The sequence below is a fragment of the Diceros bicornis genome, chromosome 16 (genome assembly GCF_020826845.1).
Source record: "Diceros bicornis minor isolate mBicDic1 chromosome 16, mDicBic1.mat.cur, whole genome shotgun sequence".
NCBI classification, from domain to species: Eukaryota; Metazoa; Chordata; class Mammalia; order Perissodactyla; family Rhinocerotidae; genus Diceros; species Diceros bicornis.
The window spans coordinates 16,952,526-16,966,358 of record NC_080755.1 but is presented as its reverse complement, the minus strand read 5'-3'; the positions used below and the strand labels follow the sequence as shown (position 1 = coordinate 16,966,358).

The window sequence follows — 13,833 nt, the reverse complement described above, 5'->3', positions numbered from 1 at the left end:
GACCTCGTATACGACAGTGGTCCCAAAAGATTAGGACTGTATGTGGGGTAGGCTATACCATCTAGGTTTGTGTAAGTACTCTTTGATGTTTGTAAAATGACGAAATCGCCTAACGACGCATTTCTCAGAATGTGTCCCCGTCATAAAGTGACACATGACTGTGCTTGGCTTCTCTGAGCGTTCTGTTAATTGTCTTATGGATGAATGAGATAAATGAATGTGAAGTACCTGGCAGTGTTTTGCACAGATTCAGGGCCCATTGGATTGATTGTATTTATTTTGGTGAAAGTTCTTTGTAAATCATAACTGTAGTTTGTTTTTACATGTGTACAGGATATATACTTTCCTGGAAAGATTCCCCTCCAGTGGGGAGCTATTTTGTAATATATTCCTTTTTTCCTTTGAAAGAAATATTACTATCTATATTCATATGCCATCAAATAGAGTAGCTTTCTTCATCCTAATTTGAGATTTAGGAGAATTTCCAGATTATCATCCAAAAATATTCTGAAACTGAATCTGCAACCAAATTAAACTGTTCTGATGAAAGGTAAGGAACACAGGCCCGAGGACAGCCTGGAGGCAAGCTTTCTTCCAGCCACTGAGAGCATCTTGAACTGGCCTTCACCACCTGCTGCCCATAAAGGATCTTAATAGGTTGATGTAGAGCCATTGAGGAATCTTGATATGAAATGACCACAAAATACCTACTTCCATGGGAATCTTAGATTTTACAAAAGAACACCGCCAGCATCAGATTCAGCTTTAAGACCTTAAATGTGGTTTTAGATTTACACATATTTGAGTTTTATTATCTGCATTATGATTTTTATACATCGGTCTCTCTCTCTCTTTCTCAGGACCACCGCATAGTCTCAAGTATAGTGAAGTCAGGAAAACTTCCCTGGTTCTGCAGTGGAAGCCTCCGATCTACTCCGGACGGACTCCAGTCACTGGGTACTTTGTGGATATGAAGGAGGCCAATGCCAAAGAGGACCAATGGCGAGGACTCAATGAGGCGGCTCTTAAAAACAAATACCTGAGGGTAAGAGGATGCTCATGGTTTGAGAAACCTTTATTTTAGGAAGGAAAAAGGCTCGTCTAATGACATTAACTTTAAAGTTAGCAAGATAAAACAGAACATCTCTGCTTTGGTCTGTTTCATATATTGGGCTCTTGGTAAGATTCCATTTGGCAGTGGTTGGGGTTTGGGGAAGTTTCTGATGCTTAAAACAATTTGGTTATATTTAACCTGAACCCCTTAGCTTAGCTTAGGAAAACGTCCATGAGCTTCCTCCTGTCTCTTCTTTCCCTCCTTGCCTTCACTTACCCACCTGACATTTTCGTTACCACAGTCTTAAGATGTTACTACTTACTGTCTCCAAAAGGTGACTTTCTCATTCCTACCTCTAACTTTTTTTGAGGGTGGTTTTTGTTTGAAGATGCTATTTTGATAGAGTTCACACCAGTAAGGCTTTAACTGCTGAGTCTTTTGAGTCACACCCTGTCTCACTTCACCTGCTCTCTTACGCTTGCACTCACGTGCACTCTCAGAGGCTAGTGGAACCGGTTCATTCAACTTTTCACCTTATCCATATCATTGCTTTCCAGATTCCTCTAGAGTGTTCTAATGGAACCAGTTTCTATCTCTGTCTACCAAAGACTGTTCTGCTATAGCCACTGAATCTCCCAAAGAAACCTGCAAAAACCCTGCAAAGGGTTCCTGGATCCAATTCCAACGTGTGTGTGTGTGTGTGTGTGGAGGCTTCCCCACACCAGCAAGCAGTTCTTGAACACCAGCAGGGTGTCCAAGAATTTGACTAAAATCTGACACTATCTACGTGGAGATAGAAACAGATTCCACGGGTAAAGGGCTCAGTCCCACAAAACCACCCTCCACTTCAGACGCCAGTCGCAAGCCCAGGTTCTTTTAACTGACTGGCTACAAACTGGAGTTCCAACCACCTCCTCCAACTCAGGATGCCGATCACAAGTCCAGTTTGTTACCTGTACTTCTGACCGACTGGCTATAAATCAGAGGTTCCCATGACCCCCTCTTTGGGTTCAATCAATTTGCTAGAACAGCTCACAGAACTCAAGAAAACCTGTTTACTCACTAGATTACCAATTTATTACAAAAGATATTAAAGGATATGAATCAACAGCCTCTAGATCAAAGAAACCCCCCAAGGAAAGTGTAAAATAAAGGTTGGACACATCCCGGATGGTGGCGATGTGTGTTTATGGCCAGGATGGTTTCCAAATCCTCAGTCTGCCACAGCACAGGATCCCAAGAGCTGAGGTTGGACTTGACTCAGGTGAAGCAAAACAAGGGTGAGAAGCCAAGCGAAGGGGACCAACAGCCCTGAAAAAATGGGCAGGAAGGAAAAATAATAGAGTTTAAACACATCAAAGAATGGTTAATGTCGCTCATTTGAACAAAGAAAAAGAAGAACAGCAAATTTAGGAGAGAGAGAGAGAGAAACACACTGAGATTGAATGCACCTCACAAACCAGGAGGTGAACCCTCCGTAAGGAAATGATCTTAGAGTTTGTCCATAGTTTTTAAAGTGAAAATAGAATTATTGATATTTTCTGACTATAAAACTGATATATTCTCATGATGAAAAATTCAAATAAAAAGGCATAAAGAAGAAAAGTAAAGATGTCCTATAACCCCCATACCCATTTTGATGTAGATTCACTCTTCCAGATGTTTTAGATTCAGAAAAATTTCAAGCCTGAAATGGAGAAAAAAATGTACATGTTAAAAAGTTTAGTCTGGTAAACTTAAGTGAGGATAGGGAACATAGCTCCACAAATGGGAGGATTTAGCCAGAACATAATGAGCTAATTGGTTTCTGTTGGAAGAACCCCCATTCATTTCAACACTGAGTGCCTAGCAGTTCCTAGACAGAGTTAAAGATGCATTTTTGTTGTGGTTAGTGCCATAGACTCGATTCCAACTCCTAGTGACCCTGTGTACAGCAGAGCAGAACCCTGCCCGGTCTTGTTGTGCCATCCTCTCACCTTCTGGCACTATATCAGACAATGCTCTGCTGCTATTCATAGTGTTTTCATGGCCAATTTTTTCAGTAGTGGGTGGCCAGGTCCTTCTTCCTAGTCTGTCTTAGTCTGGAAGCTCCGCTGAAACCTGTCCACCGTGGGTGATCCTGCTGATCACCCTGCTGGTGTTGGCAATACTGATGGCATAGCTTCCAGCATCACAGCAACATGCAGCCACCACAGTATGACAACCGACAGACGGTTCCCTGACTGGGAAATGAACCCAGGCCATGGCACTCATCGCAGTCTTGACCACTAGACCACCAGGGCTGGCTTAAAGATGCATTACTTTCAACCAAAATGTTTTAACTAAACAGAGCTCATGCTTCCTCATTCTCCTTTTTCATTGGTAGTTACAGCCTGGTGAGACAATGTGGTGAGAACGGAGTGAATAATTGGAAGGGATGGGGACATGGGTGGAGAAGGCAAGGGAATGCAGTTCCTTCGGAAATTGTAGGGAAGGAAAAAAATCCAAGAAAAAGAAAATAGATGTGCATAGTTTATGCATCTCTGGTGCTTTGAGGCCAGTGGTCATTTCCCCTGTGGCGATGGAAGAGTGAAGGAGTAGTCCTGTCACCCCAGCAACTAGACACTAGGATGTAGATTCACTTCCTGCACGGTGTTGCAGAAATCTGACTCACAGCCACATATTACCTAAGTGGCAGGTGCAGATGTGGCTGGCACCTGGCAACTGGTCTATTTTTATCACAACAAGGAAATGTTTTTGTTCCTTTCTGTAAATCCACAGTTGCCTGGCATTATTTCTAAACATAGAATTTAAACACATCAAATTCTGTGCCTTTAGCCTATGCCTAAATTCAAGTTCTTTTACAGACTTGAATTCATTTAAAAAATTTATTAGCTCCAGTGAAAGCTATCACTACACAAATAGTGACATTCTGTTATCATAAACACAATATAATCACAAAATTAGATTAAAAACCTAACAATTTAATACATATCTCATTTATATACATAGTCACAAACACTTCACTTAATTGAATAAATGTATGCTAGCTTTGTTTGATTTAAGTCACATTTTGGATATTGATCTCCATCACAGCATTATGGGAAAAAATTGTGCCCGGTAATAAATTCCTTCTTAAAATACAATATAGCTTTTAAAAGTCACACGTTTTAAAAAGAAAATTTTTGGTAAAATATTAACAGTATTTATAATAGTAATGAAACTGTGCTGAGCCCAAAGAAAGTCATAAAAAAATTATGAAGTGGGACTATCACATAAAGATATATTATAAATATTTTTTACACCTTTTATACTCTTATAACTCTAGCTCAGTGGCACATATGTCATTGGTCCTCAGCACACATCTTCCTGACTATTGAAAACGTGGGGATTTAGAATTTGAATACATTTGATTATTCACAAATTACTAAAATTCACAGTCATGTTAATTGCTTGTCTATTTAGTGAGAAATAGCTATATTAAATTTATAGGAACAATTTTTATTTGTTGTTGTTCTAGTGCTTTAACATGCTTTTAAACAAATGGAAAGCGTCCATGATCCATGCTTGTAATTCCCCATCCTTGCAAGGAATTTCATCTGAAATTATTCATGTCTCAAAATGACGAGGAAAAAAAAAAGCAGCATATATGCTCTTGTGAGCACTTTGTATTTTGTCTTCTTGACAAAAGAATGAGGTGGCTAACTCCTTTAAAGTACACCCATATCAGTCTCTTGTTTCTGATGCTGGGGACCATTAGATTACCTAAAAAAAAAGAGAACATCTGAGTTGCAAGGGATCTTAGAAAGACCTCGTCTGCTTACACGTGGTCCAGAGAGAAGAAAGTCTAAAGCTAAAGCCACAAACTTAGTCTTTGACAGAATCAGGTCTAGACTAAGTCCTGGGCCCTCTGTGCTATATAACTAAGTCATTATTACAGAGGAAGAGCCCTTCCGTTTAAATGACACAAAATGCCCATCGCTTCTATACCTGCCTCTTCCAGGTGCAAGGCCTCAAGGAAGGTGTCAGCTACGTGTTCCGTGTTCGAGCCATGAACCAGGCTGGTGTCGGGAAGCCGTCTGACCTTGCTGGGCCTGTTGTGGCAGAAACCCGTCCAGGTGGGCTTTTACTTTTTCATTAAAATTAATCTCATCTGTGTAAGATACCGAAGTAACGTTCAACCTTACTTTCTATGCTTTTCCTAATTTTCAAAATTATCAATGTATGCCATCTGAATAATTGCTAAGTATGGCCTTAGGACGTGACAATCATTTACTGCAACACAGGGGCCCCGGGAAAGCGGTGAGCCAGGTTTGAAGCTGTCCAGGGTTATTCTGGTTCATATCTAAAAACAGAGAAGTTCTTGATCAAATTATGCTTCCTGGGGGCCAGCCTGGTGGTGTAGCGGTCAAGTTCTCACGCTCCTCTTCGGTGGCCCAGGGTTCGCAGGTTCAGATCCCGCACGTGGACCTATGCCCCGCTTGTCAAGCCATGCTGTGGCAGCGTCCCATATAAAGTAGAGGAAGATGGGCACGGATGGTAGCCTAGGGCTAATCTTCCTCAGCAAAAAAGAGGAGGATTGGCATCGGATGTTAGGTCAGGGCTGATCTTCCTCACACACACACACACACAAAATTATGCTTCCTGGACCAACTGTTTCCAGCGTATATTCCTGGGACGTTATTCTTATTCTACCGTGGCCATTAAGTGCCATAAGAATAATTTCCCAGCCATAGGAGAAGCTGGAAGAGCCTAGTTAGCAAGCATGATTCTTAAACAAAAGTAGGGTTTATAATTTACACAGTTGTAGCTATTAAGTTAAACCAGGGGTCAGCAAACTTTTTCTGTCAAGGTCCAGATAGTAAATATTTTTGAGTCTACGACCAAATGGTCCCTGTCACAATATTCACCTCTGCAATGGCACAAAAACAGCCATAGACCATACATAAACTAGTGAGCATGGCTGTGTTCCAATAAAACTTTATTGCACGTTATATACATTACATATTGTATGCAATATGAAGTTTGAGTTTTAAATAATTTTTATGTCTTGATATAGTAATCTTTTTTTTATTTTTTAAAACTGTTTAAAAATGTAAAAACCAGGGCTGGCCCTGTGGCTTAGCAGTTAAGTGCGCGCGCTCCGCTACTGGTGGCACGGATTTGGATCCCGGGCGCGCACCGACGCACAGCTTCTCCGGCCATGCTGAGGCCGCGTCCCCATACAGCAACTAGAAGGATGTGCAACTATGACATACAACTATCTACTGGGGCTTTGGGGAAAAAAAGGAGGAGGATTGACAATAGATGTTAGCTCAGAGCCGGTCTTCCTCAGCAAAAAGAGGAGGATTAGCATGGATGTTAGCTCAGGGCTGATCTTCCTCACACACACACACAAAAAATGTAAAAACCATTCTTAGCTTGCAGGCCGTACAAAAAGAGGCAATGGGCCAGATTTAGCCCATAGGCTGTAGTTTGCTGACCTCTGGGTTAAACTAGAGCGGTCCTAAATGAGTGATCTATAGAGTTGGGGCAGCTCTCAATTCCCAGTCTCAAGAGATGCCATGATTAGACTAGAGAAGACAGTCTTCTCCTTTGTTACAAGAACACAGTTTATAATGTTCACTGCACAAATAGTTTCATGTCATTATATAATAATTATTTATTTTGTCATTTACTCTCTACCCATTTTCAAAGTTATCATGTATTTCAGTTCATAAAACTTGCATAAAAGAAAGCACTGGAAACAAGAGAGGATTAAAAGTATTAACCAGTTACTTTAAGTTTATATTCATTCTAGTCCAAGCACTTTCACCTTAATCCACCCCTATTTTCAGATTAAAATAAACAAAGAATGGATACATAACGTAATATTTATGTTTATGATGAGAAAAGAATGTAAAAATAGAAAACTCTGCTCTTACTACATGTTACTTGAAAAGTATATCAAATGTACCTTTTGAGGAAATATCTGCCCCTTTCATCCTATTACTTCATGACTTGGTTTCACCTACTTTTATATGTATATATGTTATACCAGGTCTTACCTTATAAGACCTGGGTGTGACTAAAGTGACCTTATACAAGAGTGTGGCAGGTGTCTGGAGAGAGTGCCACACTTCATGTAAGTACCCTTTGCAAAATTTCATGAGAAAACAGGAAAATGCTAGGAACATATCCGCTAGGTAAAAGATAACACACGAAGACACCAGGACACATCTTCCTGTAGAAATCAGACTCTTCAGTAGCCAACTGTGAGGAAATGCAAGGTGCCAAAGGGGCATGCAAAAGGACCCAACTGCAGAGTCTGCCTTTGTAAGAACAACATTTAGATTACTATAAAAGTAAACTCTTAACCTAGTCATTGATAAACTAAAAGCAACCTTTAAGCAGTGGATTCCAAATCTGATTGACTGAAGAGAGTTTAAACTGACTTCTTATTTTCTTATCAATAGCCTCAGAATGGCAGGTGGCCAGGCATGACATTAATAAAGCCATCACTATGGAAATTTTACCACCAGAAAAGGATCTGCTGGTGAGCTACTGGGCAAGATCTTTGTCTCACTGATTTGGAATAAGGCACCAAAGTCATTTTTGTGGCCATTCCATTCCCAAAATATAACTACAAACAACAGCTGCAGATTAGTACACTAAATAGCACCAGATTAACCCATTTACTGGCTCACAGCCTAGGAAAGAATGCTAGGATACACAAAGTCAAAATGCTTTGTCATGAAGGAGCACCAAAACCCGGGAGACACTTTGACTTGTTCCATATGCAATGGCACATTCATTCTTGAAACATGTATGTCTTAAGCACCTACTATATGCCGGGTGCTGTGTGGGCACCAGGAGTAGAATAATGTGTGATGAGAGCTATGATGGATATTCATAAAAAATAGGCTGTAAACTAGGTTTTAAAGTTTTGTAAGTCCCTGTAAAAACTTATATGTAGCCTAAGGTTGTCTGCATTTATTAATTTTGTTAAATACCAATATTTTACTTTTACCCAGATAGTTATTTTACGTTAGAATGGATAGGGCAGAGGTAGGGAGGCATGCTACCAATTTCAAGATTTGGAATGTGAAACTGGATTGCTATTTCAGAAAACCAACTTCTTTTGGAACGCGTTATTAAAATTTCAGGTAGAAAATAAAGCTTATCATGTAAAAGCAAACCTCAAATACGTTTAACAAGATACCTCGAGTGTAATTTGAATTCCACTTAAAAGTTAACCTAATCCACCAGAGTTGGTAGGCTCACTAGTCTCCCTTTGAAGTCAGTGAATATGCGAGCAGATGTCTAATGCCAGCACTGCCACAAAGTCTAATCATGCTGGTAGTGAGGATCCAGAAAATGGACTAAGTATGTTGTACTTTACCAAGAAATCTATTAGCTAAAAAAGCCTGTGAGAAGAATACACTGAAAAATATTTAGTGTAGATTTCTTGGTACATAATAGGCACTTCTATTCTTGATATTTGATATTTGCCAACAGTATCTGTGTTGATTGCATCAGGCATAGGGTATAAGTGGAGGAAAGGTGAGCCAGATCAGACGGAAACAAGAGAGAGACCTGCCAAGGTGTGGCAGGTGATGTGGAGGGCAACAAGTAACTGGTGGTACAGGCTGACTGCAGGTATTCTTACCAGAGACCTAGCAGTGGGCAGGAGAATTCACGTGATGGGCAGGAGAACCCAGGCACAAGGCAGAGTCCCAAGCAGGAACTGGGTTACTGGAAGTTAGGATTTGGTCACTAGGAGCAAGGCAGGTTAGAACACAGCACCAGAAGGAGTAGTGAGCTGGGGTTGAATTGATGACCTACTGACGAAGCCCAGTTTCTGAAAATTGGCTGGTCGTAGAACCGGGGAGGGCTGAGAAGGCAAATGTGTGCTCAGTGGCCTAGCGGTGGAGTCTTGAAGGATCTGAAGCGGGAAGCCAGGCTGACTATGAAAGATCAGCTTAACTGGCTAATTTGGAAAACCACACTTGTATTTGCTTACTAACTGTTCTCCTTCACCAGTTAGAACAGTAGTTCTCGACTTTGGCTGTACATTAGCATCATGCCAGGAACTTTTTGAAAATACTGACTCTACTCCAGACTCCACTCCAGACCAGTTAAATCAGAATCTCCAGGACTGAGCCTGGCATAGGTTCATTTTTTTTTGTTTAGCTCCTTGGGCAATTCTTGTGTGACACCAGGCTTGTGAACTGCACGTTAGACTGTGGGCTCCTTCAAAATAGGAACTGTGTCTTTTCTCTCTGTATGCTGGGAGTCTAGTACCTGATGTATAGTAGTCATTTATTAAATGAAAAAAATAATGAATGACTTCCATGTTTTGGCCAGTGAAGGTGACTCTGTTTTATAGCCACAGCATGTACACTTAACTCCAGATATCTCATAATGAACGCCCTGGCTATGAAGGGTGAGCTGGCAGAGAGGCTCAGTGGAGGCTACGATGCAGGCACCAAAGTGGTGGGTCAGCCAGTAGTCCTTGTGTTAAACGTAGAGGAGCTCAGTATTACCTGTGACTGATTACATTAATTCACTTCTATCTGCTTCCATTCTGTCCCACTCTCCAGCTTTTTAAACATCACACATGCACACGTGCATGCACCATGGAGAAGGACAAATAATTAGAGCTTATAAAAGTGATCTATTAATGCTGTTGTAAAAGACTGAATTATAAGAGAAAGAATTCTTGTATCAGATTATGAAATGTCTGGGAAGATGAACAGTTTACTGTGATTTAATTTCAGCTTTTAAATTTCATCCTTTTTTAAAAAATCATCTTTTGGAGAGGAGAAAAAAGCGGGACCAAGTTAATTTCCAAATAGTTCATTTTAGCTCTGGGCCATACCTTAACCCACTCAGTACTGGGGGTAGTGGCAAGCCTGTAGGGACCATTAAAATGTCATTCCACGCAATCCAGTATTTCTCTGTGTCCATATTAAGGATTTGTTTAGGGTTGAGGCAGATGACTATAGACAACTCTTCTTAAATCCTTGTCAGACCAAAATAATCTCTTTCATCTTCTATAGCCAAATCTTCTGTGCTCTTAACTGAATCCTGTTTTTTTTTTAATTTTATTTATTTTTCCCCAAAGCCCCAGTAGATAGTTGCATGTCACAGCTGCACATCCCTCCAGCTGCTGCATGTGGGACGCGGCCCCAGCGTGGCCAGAGAAGCGGCGAGTCGGTGTGCGCCCGGGGTTCCGAACCCGGGCCGCCAGCAGCAGAGCGCGCGCACTTAACCGCTAAGCCACGGGGCCAGCCCTTAACTGAATTCTTTATGTTCTTGAGCAGATTCAAAGGTCATTTTTTGGGAAAAATCTAAGTCCTGACAAATTTTGGCCCACTTTCCCAGGACAGCTCTGTGGATGGCCTTTCATCCAGATGAGAATATCCGCAGGGATTCCTTTACTTTGACAGCAGAGCATCACACTTGCTGCCGGCCCATTAAGTATCTGAACCGTTTTGATTATACATTAATTAACTTTAGAGAATGTGGCTCTTTAGACATTTATGAGTTCAATGGTGAATTGACAGCAGCTCAGTGCTTGGCAAAAACTCAGTTAGGCTGTGGGACATTCTAAAAAGAAAATCTGAGGATGTTGTAGCTACACCTTTCCCACTCTGACACTGCACCACGTTCATCTCCACAGGCGCTGTCCTGTGGACTAGCCTGGGGCCTGTTAGAAACGCTGTCATTACATTGCTCTTGGTTTTCCTAGAGCATTTATAAAAAGAATCATCCATTTGAATATCATATATCTTTTGTAAAATTGCAATAGCATTTTTTACCCACTATGTATACAGGACCCCTTTGTTTAGGGAATTCCACTATTAATTCCTCTTAGATTTTAATATGTGGAAAAATTGGCCCTTCCAGATTAACGTATTTACTTGCTTTATTATACAAAGATCTACCATCCAACGTATCCTTCCTTTTCGGATATAAGAAACTCTGAACTTGTTTTTTAATTTTTTTGTCCACTTTTAACTTTTCCAAGAGATGTCTTTTTGTTTTAAACTCCTCACATTTACTCTTTGTTGTCCTAAGTAAGTTCTTTAAAGTATTTTCCAAAAACACCTTTTTCTCTATTTGTAAACCCAGAATGCAGGAAGAGTCTACTTTTTTTCCAGAGGCAACTTCAATTCAAATTCCCATTTTGGTCTTATTGTAAAATACTTGGTCTACTAAGTCATTCTTTAAAAACACCCTTATTCAAAGAACTATGTTAACAAATTAATTAAAATTAAACAGTAACAGAAGTCTTTGAATTTGAAAAGCCATATTGAAAGAGTCTGATAGCATCAGCATTGTAATTCATGTGACAAATAGACGACAAGCTATAACTTGTTGCATTGATCATTTTAAGACAATAACCTTGTCTCATATTTACATGGTGATATTGTTTAAACTGCATTTTTTTCTTTGCAATATTATTTTGACTAAACGTTATTTTCTAATGGGAATTGTTATGGAGCTGAAGAAATATGCTTATCAAAACATGGGTGTTATGCTTCAGCTTTAATAAGAGAAGTTCCAATAAAATAAACATTTCAATTCTAAACTGACATTTTTCTTTAACGTCTGTTTTTTTCAATCCAGTCCCTGGCACATATAAATATGGAAGATAAATCCCGGCCCTTGTAGAATTTAACCCTATTCTTGATAAAATAAACAACGAGTGCAACTTTTTGAAAAATGAAAATCTAATCAAATACTCATCTTAATAAGTATTTGATTTTTAAAACTGGTGTCGAATATAGCTGTAATTTTTTTTTTTATTTTTTCCCTTTATTTGAATAAGTCAACCAATAGCACCCATCATTGCCACAATTATGTGTGCATAAACGGAAGAAGTCTTCATGCCTCTCTTTTCTACCCACTACGGATATTGTCTACAGATATGTGGTGATTTGGCACGATTAATCAGGGAAAGCTTCACAGATGAGGAAAACTCTCTCAGACACTAGTTGACATGACATCTAATCCCTACTTCTTATTTTGTCTCTCCAGACAATTACTTAATTTCAAATTACAAATTTTAATCTAAGACTTTCAAAAAAACTACTGCGTTCTTTTCTAAAAGTGTAAATTATTGTGTTTCTTACATTAGAACCCAGCTATAAGGTAATGATGTAAGACTCATAGGTTAAGGTGGAAACACATATGTTGCCTGGGACTTAAAAATAACATCTTTTGTTCTCCAAGTACTTTACAAAAATCGGTTTTCCAGAATAATTCAATGAGACAGCTCTATATTCTTGTTTCAGTAAGTAAGGCAATTGAAACAGCAACTACACAGGGTTTTCCTATTCTCCAAGTTGCATGGATTTGGGACCAAATTTGGCAATTCAGAAACCTGAACAAATTGTTTTAAATACCCAGTTGTTCCATTTATCTGAGAATTTATTGCTAAAGCATCAATACTTTGAAATTTCATTTTAAGACTCTGATGAAAATTCCCATAAAATAGATTATACTCTTCAGTACATACTTTTCAACCTTCTTGGATGCAGTGTACTTAATCTTATTTACCTTTTTCTCTGTGACTCACAGCATAAGTATCAACCTTATTTATTGTACGGTGTTACAATAGTGATGTCTTATGGGGTGAGAAGCCATCTGTCCCTCTACTAAGCAATGTCTTTGTGCCTGCTTTTTGGCTTTCTGCCTCCTCTCCTGCTGTCATTTTCCTTATTCTCAGTGTGCCTGTTGATAGTAACTTCTTACTTCCCTCTCTTTTTTGGGTTTAATCTATTGAGAGAAACCAACCAACTAGGCTTGTTAGAATCTCTCAAGCTAAGTATAAATACATTCCAAGCGGCGGTCTATGGAATTCGCCAGTGAGCATCCAGGAATACTAGTGTGTGGACTTTGTCACGTCAGCACTGGCTCTGAGAGGCTTGTTTTCCTTACTTCTTGGTTTGGGACAAGGTTCCAAATGGGTGAAGTGTTACAGCACAAAGGTTATCTATGTAGTTGAGAGAAACGCTAAGCTAATTATATTGTTCACATTCTTTCAGTTTTGTGACTCCTTTGCAGAAAAGTCAAATCTTTCACTTTAGTAAAAAATCAAGGGGCTGGCCCAGTGGCACAAGCGGTTAAGTGCGCACGCTCTGCTGCAGTGGCCTGGGGTTCGCCGGTTCAGATCCCTGGCGTGCACCAATGCACCACTTGTCAAGCCATGCCGTGGCGGTGTCCCATATAAAGTGGAGGCAGATGGGCATGGATGTTAGCCCAGGGCCAGTCTTCCTCAGCAAAAAGAGGAGGATTGGCAGATGTTAGCCCAAGGCTGATCTTCCTCACCAAAAAAAAATCAAGATTCTTAACCTAAGCAATATTTTTTCTGCTGTAAACTTAAGTCATACCTCTAACATAATAAACAGCAAACATATGAATGATTCACTTCCTTTTAAAAGAGATTACAGATAAGACAATGAATGATTAATATGAACAACTGTCATGACTCCAAAGTAGATATTATGCAAATAGCAAGAAAGGTTTAGTCAACTTCCATCTTCTTTAGCTTTAATAAGAGCACTTGTTCACTATCTGTTATACAACAGTGAATGGTGAGGATTAGTCATGTGGTATCGGGAATAGAAATAAAACTTGGTCTGCAACTTCCAATGGAGTAGACACAGCCCTTTAAAAGTAATGCACGGTGGACATTTCTCCTAAGGAACAATTAAATCTTTAACTGATCATTATTTCCTTTTATAGATATTTTATGCTAAATATGAAAATATCCCTTTGACTTAAAAAAAGTAATTTAAAAAATCTCCTAG

General features: G+C 39.6%; 1 protein-coding gene across 1 annotated transcript in view; it reads left to right on the top strand.

Annotated features, from left to right (window-relative positions):
* MYOM1 (myomesin 1) overlaps positions 1 to 13,833 on the top strand; it is a 138,018-nt gene that overhangs the window by 95,240 nt on the left and 28,945 nt on the right. Inside the window, 2 exon segments of the mRNA XM_058556881.1 lie at positions 861 to 1,045; positions 5,037 to 5,151. Of these exon segments, the coding sequence (XP_058412864.1) occupies positions 861 to 1,045; positions 5,037 to 5,151 (300 nt within the window).